General features: G+C 39.1%; 1 protein-coding gene across 1 annotated transcript in view; it reads right to left on the minus strand.

Annotated features, from left to right (window-relative positions):
- The window catches only part of mrvi1 (murine retrovirus integration site 1 homolog), a 34,623-nt gene extending 23,526 nt beyond the window's left edge, over positions 1-11,097 (minus strand). Inside the window, exons 1-18 of the mRNA XM_023282843.3 lie at positions 11,005-11,097; positions 10,510-10,593; positions 10,294-10,410; positions 10,029-10,209; positions 9,399-9,457; positions 9,254-9,314; positions 9,004-9,162; positions 7,122-7,239; positions 6,979-7,029; positions 6,813-6,890; positions 6,674-6,730; positions 6,528-6,587; positions 6,231-6,286; positions 3,971-4,058; positions 3,749-3,880; positions 3,575-3,660; positions 2,614-3,337; positions 1,635-1,779 (exon numbers count right to left, since the gene is read on the minus strand). Of these exons, the coding sequence (XP_023138611.3) occupies positions 1,635-1,779; positions 2,614-3,337; positions 3,575-3,660; positions 3,749-3,880; positions 3,971-4,058; positions 6,231-6,286; positions 6,528-6,587; positions 6,674-6,730; positions 6,813-6,890; positions 6,979-7,029; positions 7,122-7,239; positions 9,004-9,162; positions 9,254-9,314; positions 9,399-9,457; positions 10,029-10,209; positions 10,294-10,410; positions 10,510-10,528 (2,191 nt within the window). The 5' untranslated portion in view covers positions 10,529-10,593; positions 11,005-11,097. The remainder of the gene's footprint in view (positions 1-1,634; positions 1,780-2,613; positions 3,338-3,574; positions 3,661-3,748; positions 3,881-3,970; positions 4,059-6,230; positions 6,287-6,527; positions 6,588-6,673; positions 6,731-6,812; positions 6,891-6,978; positions 7,030-7,121; positions 7,240-9,003; positions 9,163-9,253; positions 9,315-9,398; positions 9,458-10,028; positions 10,210-10,293; positions 10,411-10,509; positions 10,594-11,004) is intronic.
- Between the last annotated feature and the right edge of the window lie 256 nt (positions 11,098-11,353).

The following is an 11,353-nucleotide window of genomic DNA, read 5'->3' on the forward strand; positions in this document are numbered from 1 at the left end:
GTCTGTTATTCACACAAAAGTACATTAATTTGACTGGTAACAAACTGTATACTACTTATTGTAAATATTGCAGCATGTTTCCATTACCAGTATAACAATATATACATTTAACTGGGAAAAACTGTATTCTTTTTGAGAATTAAATGCAAAAATTAAAGCCTTGTTATACATATTGCTGCATTTTTCCATTAAAACTGTGCAGGAGTCTGGAAATGTACTTTTTCAAGAGAAAAAAAAAATCTAAAAAACACACTTTTCTCCGGATTAACCTATTTACGGTGATTCAGTGTTATATAAACTGCATCAAACTGTTTTAGAGTTTACAGTTTTTCACGGTAAAATGTACAAATACTTTTAACAGTGTAACTATATAGCATAAAGTATTTACTGTTTGTCCTACAGCAGCTTTTTGGACGTGTGGATGCACCAACATGGCACTGGACAATGTAAACTTTAGACAGAAGGCCATAAAACAAACAACTGCACATCTAGACAACTATTGTCAGCTCCTTTAAGATGTAATTTCCCCCCGCTGAGGCCACCCACGAGTTCTCAGCAACCTCAACAAGCTCCAAACCCTCCTCTACATCACAAATAAACAACTGAATATAAGACTGGGCCCTTTGAGCCACCCGGACTCTTTCTAGGGGTGGAAAAGAGTGACCTTTCCTGAAGAGGTGGAACAGAAGGAACCATCCTTTGGCCAAAAACAATTATTGTGGCATTATTAATACTGAAAATATGTGATAAAGTGAGAAACCTCACTTTTTACAGTGCAGGTGTATCAGCTTTCTTGCACATGAGCAGGTTAAAGCATCACAAAAAGACAGTTTTTCCTCTTTTCCTATTTTAAAATAAAAAGCTTTGAGGATTTGAGGAACTGCTTATTTGTTGGTGGATGAGAATATAGATTTCAGTCTTTTGGTGCATCTGATGCTGGAATATGAGGCCAGTTAGATCAGTATAGCATAAGAACTGGAAACTGACTGTAGCTTTGTATTTCCTGTATTTACATAAAGCTAACCAGCTTCTAAACTCTCTGTAAAGAGCGAGTAAGAATTTCTAAATGAGCTGAACAATAAATGTGCTGCAATCTTTTTAATTTCCTAAAAATTCATATTCTTTCACTCACATTTCAGTTATTCTGCTCTAACGCAACTAAAAGCTTGCGCTGCTACTTTGCAAACTACAGATTTTAGCTTCTCTGCATCTTTATTTAAGTCCTAAAGAGCAAATCAGATGTTGATAAAACAGGCTGAACCGCAGGCGCTGAGAACATGAAATATGTAACTCAAAAACAGCAACTTTGCTTGAAAAAAACTCATATTAAAGTGATGGATGTATCCAAAAATACTTGACCCTCATTGTGTTTAGATAAAAAATCATTCTGATCTCCCTCATTTTTCCCCACAGCCCCCTCTGATAGAAAACATAGCCTCCCTAAAAGCTTATTCTCTCTTCCTTCTCTCTGTACCAGCTGTTGTGTGCGATGTAAATATCTGCAGTCTATTCTCAGGCATCCTCAGGGATTTCCATCAGAGGAGGAAGTAACTTTAATTCATCTGTGTCTCACTGTGCACCCCCCATAACCGCCATAACTCTCAAGGCGTATTTCTGTGGTGTGGTCACCATACCATTCATGGGTAGCTGTGGAGGCTCGCTGACTTCTGGGATGGCAGGAGATGGAGGAGGACGCTCTGCTCTGCCCGACTCTTCAGGCTCAGACATAAAGCTGGTGGAGTCTGATCCAGGATCAGCTGGTAGACTGAGAGCTGGAGACTTCAGGAAAGTACAAAGAGAATAGATTTTAGTACAACGTTGCTACTAGTAGTACTAATGTTACTAGTTGTACAAGTAATATAAGTGATGAGGTATAAGACTCTCTTAGAATCTTATTTCCCTCAGGAATATAAGTATCTATCTATCTATCTATCTATCTATCTATCTATCTATCTATCTATCTATCTATCTATCTATCTATCTATCTATCTATCTATCTATCTATCTATCTATCTATCTATCTATCTATCTATCTATCTATCTATCTATCTATCTATCTCTGTACATAAGACACATGAACAGTGTAGGACATTGCCAACAAGACATTGTTTATACTGGTGTGGATAAAAATTTCCACAAAAAATATATTCATGATCGACATATCTCTACTCATAAAAATAAAGCCCATACAGAGCTTGTCTTTCTGGTGCCCAAAAAAAAACCAAACAAAAAAGATTCATTATTGAATATTGACATAATATATTTTGTACATTTCTAATTTCAACACTGACTCGCACACAATTTTTTAAACTTTTGCAATTCATAGTTTTGTATTTCTTGTTTCTACAAAACACAATTAATCCTTGATTATAAAAACATACAAAATGCAGATGTCGCTATAAACTTTTCTGGTTTACGTGTTTGAAAAATACTTACCGGATTCATTTGGACACGCATGGAAATAAAGCATTTAATTTTGAGCCACATATTTCTGTGATTGCTGTTGCTTTTCTAAAATGTATATTTCCACATGACTTTCTGTGGATTATAGTTAAATAAAGATAAACTGTTACTCTAATGTAAAGCAAACACACATTTTTTACGCAGACGAACCTGAGTTGGAGCCGTATCTGTGATCCTGGCCTCCAGAGTGTTCAGCTGCTGATCGGTGTCGGCTGCTCGGACCAGAGCTTCCTCCACCCTCTGAGTGATGCTCTCCATCCTCTCCCTCACCTGGCTCACCCTCTGCTCGCTCTCCCTCACCAGCTCGGCGGTCTCCAGAGCGTTGTTGACCATCGCCTCCATCCGTCTGAGGGTGGACAGAAGGCCTTTGGTGGTCACCTGAAGCCGTGTTTGTTCCTGCTCTGCGGCAGCTCCACCTGAGATCTCCACAGGATCCGTGGCCACTGCTGCATCCCTCTGATCCTTCACGACCGTCTCCACACTTCTGTCCTCTTCTGTTCTCTCGGTGTTGCTTGCCTTGTCAATAAGAACAACTCTGCTGGTGTGTTTTCGCTCGGCACACTCCTGTGCGGATCTGAGAGAGGCTTGCAGGTTGCAGACCTGCTCCCTCATATCAGTGATGGTCTGCTCTGCTTGCTGGAGCTTTGCTTGTGTCTCTGAGAGCTCCTGGTTGGACTTGGTTTCTTTCGTCCGGGCCTTAGCCCCCTCTACGCTGCGGGCTTTCCACCAGTTCACCACGGCCACCTTCTTGGCCTCCTGGATCTGACTCTGGCTCCCAGTCTGGCTTTGCTTTTGCTCCCAGGCTCTCCAGCGCTCCTCCACCTTCTCCCCTTTCTCCTCCCACACACACTTGTGCAGCTCAAGCTCCTGAAGCCTGAAACCACCACCACAGCTTTATAAACATCTTCCTTACACACTGTTATGTCTGTAGTTACCAAGGGGCACTAAAACTGCACTTAGTCTTACACAGAAGATAGTAACTCTTGTGGGTTGCATAATGGAGATGCCAGACACTCTTTTTATTAGCTTCGCTTCTCAGAACTGAGACTAACATCAACCATATCCAGTCTGTTACCATAACAGGAGAAAGGGAGGTAAAAAACTCACATACACATTGACAAGCTGCTGCTTGATGCTTGCCTGTTGCTGCTGGAGGTGAGGAAAAGGCCTCTCCTGCATTTCCACAGGAGCAGAATCCTGAATGAGAGGGAAGACGCAAGACAAATAAGATTCATACATGTATTCCACGCAGTTATTGTCATGTGCTGCACTCACTCCTCCTCACCCTCTCAGGATATTTATTGTGCAAAAGATGAGCTCTTTCTGCGCTCTTGATCCTGTGGATGATGCTCTGAATATCTTCACTGTGTGTGTGGAGGGATGGGAGACTTATGTCTTCCAGACCTCTGTGATGCTGCTGCCGACAAAGACAGAAGTTACACTGACTACATGAAACACAAGACCAGCATCGAGGCAACATAACCTGTGGACAGCAAGCGATATCTACCTGCTGCATATCCTGCATCTCGCTCTGCAGAGAGCGGTGGTTTGGAGGACTGTAGAGACCCTGAGGGCTGATACAGTGACTGTCATACCTGTCAGAATTCAGAAGAAGTAAAATATTATTATATATTTTTTCCCCCCTTAGATGCACGAGTGTATGGACCTTACACTCTTACATAAGTGGGTCAAAAATGACCAATACAATATCTTTTTTCAAGATGTTTTTAGAACATTTTTGTCATTTTGGTTAAGAATAATCATTTGTATTATGGTTTGTATTATATATTTGTCCACACAAGTATAAGGTCATGTTTCAAATATGTTTATTTTTATTTATAACAGATTTTGAACATTTTGATAATTGAAAAAGAAGAATATCACACAGAACAGCAACAGAAGAATGTTACCATCCATTTTGTTGACATTTTTCCACTTTTTTTCTCCAGCTGTTGTTGCTCTCTGTCCCTCCAAATTCGTGCATCACCTCTTGTATGATATTATCAGTGATAAAGAGCTTGGGGTAGTAATACCAATGTTACAATTTCGTAAAGAGTATAAAAGGTAATTAAAAAAAATAATTTGAATGATATCAAAGACATGTTTTTTGAGGAATAGCTGGAATATGAAATGATAAAAAAAATTTCATTACAAAGATATTGTAAGAAAATGACCTCAACGGGTCATTTTTGAACCACTTGTGCATCTAAAATGATGTTTAAATGATCGTGTTATTCCTCTCATGAGCTTGGAATTCTTTTTCTTCACTTGAAAAAAAAAATTTAACTTCTCTACAGAACTATGACAGCTGACATATATTAAGTTATTTTTTTAATTAAGGTTTGACAGCAAGGCCACGCCTCAATAACTCCTCTAATCACCTGGCGAGCCTATTTATTCTTATTTAACCATCGAGCACTGCTCGTCTCATTTTCTCAATCCCACCCTCCTCTCAAGACGTCCCAAATGTACCTAAACACACCACCTTTATATCCATGCCCATCCTCACTTTCATTATTTTTCTCACATCACCTAATACTTCCTCTCCTCATAATACCAATAAATTCACATTATTATAGCTTGGTCTTTGCTAGTGGACCTAATGTTCACTCTGCTGGTGTTACACATGGAGTTCAGGTTGCTTGTCACCGTTTATTTAAAAAAAAAACAAACAAAAAAAAAACAACAGAATTATAAAACTAGAAGTGAGGTGTTTGAAACGTTTGTATCTGAAAGGCAGAGAGGGTTTTATTAAAGATGCAGCTGAGCTGCAGCCTGCGAAATGCAGAACATGATCCAGACAAGAGACTAAAGTCTGAATATCTCTGCCACGGTGGCTTTGACTTTGAGTCTTTAAAAAAAAATCTGTCTCTTCTGAGTTCTGTGATTTAAGGCAAAGGAATTCTTTGCACATCTGTTTAATAAGACAGTTGTGTAGGAGACAGTTGTGTTAAACAGACTCCCACACACTGTTTAACATGCAAAATACATTCATTTTTGATGTTTCTCTGCTAAACCTTCATCTGGCCAATTAATTATAACAAAGAGATCACATTTTAAACAACTCTGTACCCAATCACATTCCTCAAATACTATAGGAGGCCATGAATCCCTAACATCCAGTTAGAAAACAGTCTTTATAGTCACAATCACAAATCTATCCCAAATTCGTTTACAATAAATTGACTGAATGACATAATATCGTGTAATGTGAATGTTTAAAACTCCCAAAGGTCAGAGAATGATTTTTGGGAATGCAATTTGGCTCTTAAGGGTTTTAACTATTCACATCATAGCATTTTATCCACTTAATACAAACACATATAGTGTGTTTTCTAATTTTCTATATGTTATTGAAAATTGCCATTTAGTAGAGAGATGTTTTTGAATCTAAGCCTACCAATAGCAAGTGGAGAATATGATTGGTTGCAGAGTTTAGGATGGCATCTCTCATGAGTCCCTCAACTTCATAGAAATGTAATACTACATTACTGCATCTGTGCCTATCACCACTCAAACTAATGGCTAAACTACTGTAATTTAGCATTAAATGTCATGCCCCTTTGACAGAAAAAGATGAACAGAGAATAAAGAATAACTAAGTTTCTGATTAGTCCACAGAAATATTGTTATAGCAGATGCTTTTATCTAAAAGTAATGCAGAAATGAAGTCAAATCCAAACCATGTCAGAGCAAGAAGTTTTCTAAGAAGCAGCAGCACTTAGTTACAAGTTTCACTTGATAAATGCACCACTAAGTGAAAATACCTCAAAAGAACTTGGTGTGAATGTTCCTGTAACCTCATCAGCTCTGACTGCAGACCCTGCAACACCAGAACATACTGGAAATTAGAGTTAGCTTGGAATTGCCTCATATTAGTGTCAGCAATTTGCTCTTAAAATTGGCTTCCTTTCACAATTTAACATGAAGTAACAACCCTTCCTGGTTTCACAATGAAAAACTAGGAATAAAATATACTACCAAATATATTGATAAGGCTTCCTTCAAGTTTCAAGTTGAATTGTTTGATATTTTTTTGATTTGTGATTGAGCATCAAACATACCTCAATCATTTTGTGATTCTCCACATGAGAGTTCTTCATCTTGTCCATAAGAATGTCTTTCTACACAGGAATATTTAAAAGAGAAGTTAAAACACAAAACAAAAAATGTGAACTGATAATGTCCTTCATGACCATCTTAAACTGACCTTTGTGATATCTCGGTCTCTCAGCGTCAACAGAACCAGGGCTTCCTCAAGTTCAGCCTGTGAACATGCAGATGTTTAACTCGCAATGTGAACTCATAACGTAGAGAAACACAACAGTGTGTCACTGATCTGTTCGTACCCTCAACTCAGCGTTGACCTTCCTCAGTTTGTTGAGACTGTCTTCAGAACACGTCCTCTCAAAGGTGAGTTTTTCATTCTGTGTGGACATGAGATAAACTTTATCACATGATAGCCTTCTTAGGGACAGTAGTCACACTTGAACTTACTTTAAAGATGTACTTTACCTTGTCCTCGAGCCTTCTAATATGAACCTTCAGACATTCAACCTCATTGCTCTGAAGACCAAAAAAAAAAAACATTTACATGATAAAAACAAATCAAACTTAGAAGGAAACTTCATTTGCAGACTGCTGAGTGTTTGAATTACCAGTTTGGTGCAGCTGCTCTGTGTGCGACTCGCTCTGTCCTGGGCCTCTTTAAATGTCCGACGTGTCTCCTCCAGCTCTTCTGTCAGGGTTCTGGCTCTCACTGCTGACCGCTGAGCGCTGCACACATGAAGAATAAAGACATCAGAGCTTTTTCATGCTGTCAAAAGGACAGGTCTCTATTCAAATCTAAAGTGGCAAAAAGTTAAAAACGAAGATTTCAATCTGTGTTTAACTGACAATTACTAATGGAAAAGACATGGTGAAGCCACATTATCTGAGATATCGGTTTTCTACGATAAAACAATGTCTATACACTGCACTCACAGAATTTAACCAATATAATAAACCGCACAACTGACAAAACGCAATATATGTTTTTCCATGACAAGGGTCTTAAAGGATTTCTACAGTATCACAGGTCCAAAAAAGGTGGACTAAGTGACAAATATTTAACTTTCAAAAACTCTGGTAATCTTATTAGCATGGAATGCATTTCTGTATTAGTGGGACATGAGACGCATGTATTGTACCGTAAATGTAAGTATTAAAACTCAGGCACAAAAGAAGTGATGGACGGTCAAGCAGAGATCTAATTAATTAATTAGTGACTTGTGGTATACGTTTTTTCTCTTTCTTTTCGTAAAACTAAATTCTGAGTAGAAAATGGCGATTTTATTGACTTTGTCATTATTCTGTGATGTGTGTGGGTGAAGTTTTCTCTGAGCTCTGAGGCCACAGTAGTAGAAAATGAGCCTGTTTGGTGTCATAATTGTGTTTTACCACCTTTGAAATAGCCTGTTTAGCTGATCTTATGCTTTCCCTCATGTAAATTCATTATTCCATTACATTTATTTTATAGTCTGCTGGTGCCTAAAAATGTGGTTTTCAACCAATGTTTGTTTTCATAGACTAATTTTGAACATGCGTTTACACCCACTCTGGATATGTTCTTGTTAGCTGTGGCTACAAGCAGCTAAAAGATGCATCTGTAGTGACAAAAAGGTGCATCGTTCAATAAATGCGTTTAATAAATTATTTAAACTCTGCCTATATCAAGTATGTTGTCACAGCCTTGGTTGTTCCTTTATCTCCTCCCTTGTGTTTTTAATGGTTTTTCCTCCTTCCCATGTGCATTTTTCTGAGTGGATATAGGTGCGCTGGAGTCAGAGCAGAGCTCCACCAGCTGCATGCAGCTTCATAAACAAGACCTCTGTAAATACTCAGCGCTGCCACTTCCACGTCTAGACTGTAGACTCTGTCACCTTTCCACCCTCTTTACTTCCTGTGCTGTTCTGTCAGTGTAGCTGTTGGGTTTATACTCGTTTCTCTGTGCCTCAGTATCTCCAAACTTCCCGCATTGTCTGTTTCCCTCATCAACTAAGCTCAGCTCTATCTGCTTGCCTCAGTCTCAGATCTCCAGGTTCCTGTCTGAGCTCCAGCCTCACTTTCCCAGCTAACAACCTTCCTCCTCTTCAAACTTTTCCCCTTGCCCAATTGATTCCAGGGTTCCTATTACCTGCCCATCAATTAACAGTCCTTTCACCTTACTTATCCCCTCCTGTCCCTGAGCTTGGGTTTACCAGCTTTAACATATGCAGGATGTTTGATGTTTCGTGCTGATTTTTGTTCATCCTGTTTCCTTTTAACTTAATTTTAAATGTGTTGTTACAGAATACTATTTGTATTTCATGTTATGAAATACTACTATAAATACAATTTCTTATATCACTGATGTGTTATAATCTTATATCACTGAGGTGATATAAGAAATAATGAAGACATTGAGATAATAATGAGCTTTTGTAAGGAATTACAGTGTAATCCTGCGTACAGAGACTGGAGGTGAATTCACAATGAAGAAGAAAGTAGTTAATCCTTCACCTGACCAGCTTGGCTCTCAGCTCAGTGATCTCCAGAGTGAGCTGCAGGTTTACATCTTCACACTGAGCCACTGTCCTCAGCAGGCTGCTGTTCTGCTCACTCAGCTTGCGGTGTGCATGCTTCAGTTCAGCCACTGTGCCTGACAGGTCCTTTCCATCACTGAATCCAAACAAACAGTTACTGAAGTATGACAACAACCTGACTGCAGGAGACAAACGTAAGCAGTAAATCAAGGAGTGAAATAACTAACCAGGAACACTGGAGGCCTTCTGATGAAGTCGCTTTGCTTTGAGAAGACGATAAATCCAACCCTGAGAGGAAATTAAGTTTAGTGAAGCACCTTTTATCTCATTAAGATGTTTATTAGAAGTCTGAACAAAACAGGATCACCGTACCATTTACAGGCACTTGAGAAGAGTCTGGCCAAGATACATGACTGCCGTCCACATCAGTACTGAAACACAAGAGATGGGAGCAAGTTAGTTCCAACAGCTCATTGAAAATGCAAAGGAATAAAGTATTTAATCAACAACACAAATTGGAAACAGTTTAATTGGACACATCCCACTGGGTTTGCAAAATTGAAGTTTTGTGCAATTAATCAGATAAAAAATTTAATTAATTCTAAATTCACAAAAGTGAGGTTCTGGCAGGCCAGCTTCACTTCTTGCCTTCATTTATGGAGATAATCTACATTGATACTCCTGCTGCTGCTTAGAGAGCAGTAGTGGAGAAACACTGAGCTGTTTTAGAGACAGTAAGTAGCACTAAAAAAAATAGTCCTGCATTAAAGTAAAAGCATGTAAACATCACAAGCAAAAGCACCAAACTTAAAGGCACTGCTGTGCTACTTTTAATGGTGAATTTATATTTAAGCAACAATTAATGCTGTCAGTGAGGAGATAATTTCAATACATTGTCGGGCAGTTTAATCTGTAACTGTATATCTGATTTTACATGAAGCTGTATGCCTGACATTTTTAATCATGGTAATGCGGATCCGTCCCTTTACAGTTCAGCGTCACCTGTCCTGGCTGCACTGGGCGATCCACTCCCTCATGGTGGAGTGGAAAGTCTCTCTGCTCACATGTGGGTCCTGACAGTCGGGGTCCAGCAGCTGTCGCAGGGCAGCCAGTCGGTCATGCTGAGGGCTCTGAGCAGTCATGGTCTGCAGGTACTGTATGATGGTGGAGGCCAGCACCTCTCCTGGAGACGAGAAGGAAGCAAGAGACTCAAGTTTTCATCGTGTTATTTTAGTTTGCTGAAATCATACACACTAAGTCTGTGTACCTGTGCTGCTGGTATTACACGCACTATACATGATGTCAATGAGTTCATGTTCAGAGAATCCACCTGTGTCTTTATTGTCTTCAAGCACATCCCGCGTCCCACTGGCTGATTCCCACACTTCACACGTAGAGATGGACAAAAGTCAATTTACATCCAAGAGGAAAACAAAGATACTAGGTACAATTGTTTTGCCAAAGAACAAACTGCAACACTCACCATCGTTGCTGTCAGACATTGTGCTTGTTTCTCTTGAAACCTCAAGAAGAAATGTGCTGATGGACTGTCATAATCCTACATGACCTGATATTTGAATAAACAAATGCATATTGACATCTGTATATCAAGCATAGAGGCCAAACATCACAGCAGACATACAGATAAAAATCAACCATGAATTGAAATCAAGCAATAACTCATATGCAAAGTTAAACATTTATGATTTTAATAACTCCTTGCAAGATCTGGCTGTTTTGAATGCATACATGTATGCAGGGTGATCTGGTCAGATGGCTACATATGACAGATCATCCTACTTTTATTCTACAAAAAGGAAAATGTAAGGTTAAAATAAGCTTTCAGGCACAAATTATGTGTTAGAAGACTAAAATGTTTTACAGGAAGACCGCAAAATAGCTGACTCCACTTCTACAATTTCATACTGTAGCCTTTCTGTTAAATATGCAGAAACAGGTTAGAAAATTAAATGCTTACTTCTCAATCCAGACAGTTCTTCTGAAAAGAAATATATTTTTTAAAATGTTGAGTTGGGGCCTTCATTTCCATTCTTTATCTGGTCTTTTTGGTTCACTGTGATGCTACATGAAGTCTTCAAGATGCTCTTATGCCTGTTTTCACTGCTTCACATCAAAACCAGCTGACACCCCCCAGCAGCCCTCTCCCACCCTCCTCCCCCCATCCTCTCCCACCTCCTGACATTTCTGCCAAAATACTGCCCTGCAGAGGTCTGTGACAAGGCTGCACCACTTTAAATTCACCGCTTTAACATATCAAATGAACAGTCTGACAAGCATTTTTCACCCATTTTGAACGTTTAGTCCTG

Source organism: Amphiprion ocellaris, chromosome 1 (genome assembly GCF_022539595.1).
Source record: "Amphiprion ocellaris isolate individual 3 ecotype Okinawa chromosome 1, ASM2253959v1, whole genome shotgun sequence".
In the NCBI taxonomy this organism is placed as follows: Eukaryota; Metazoa; Chordata; class Actinopteri; family Pomacentridae; genus Amphiprion; species Amphiprion ocellaris.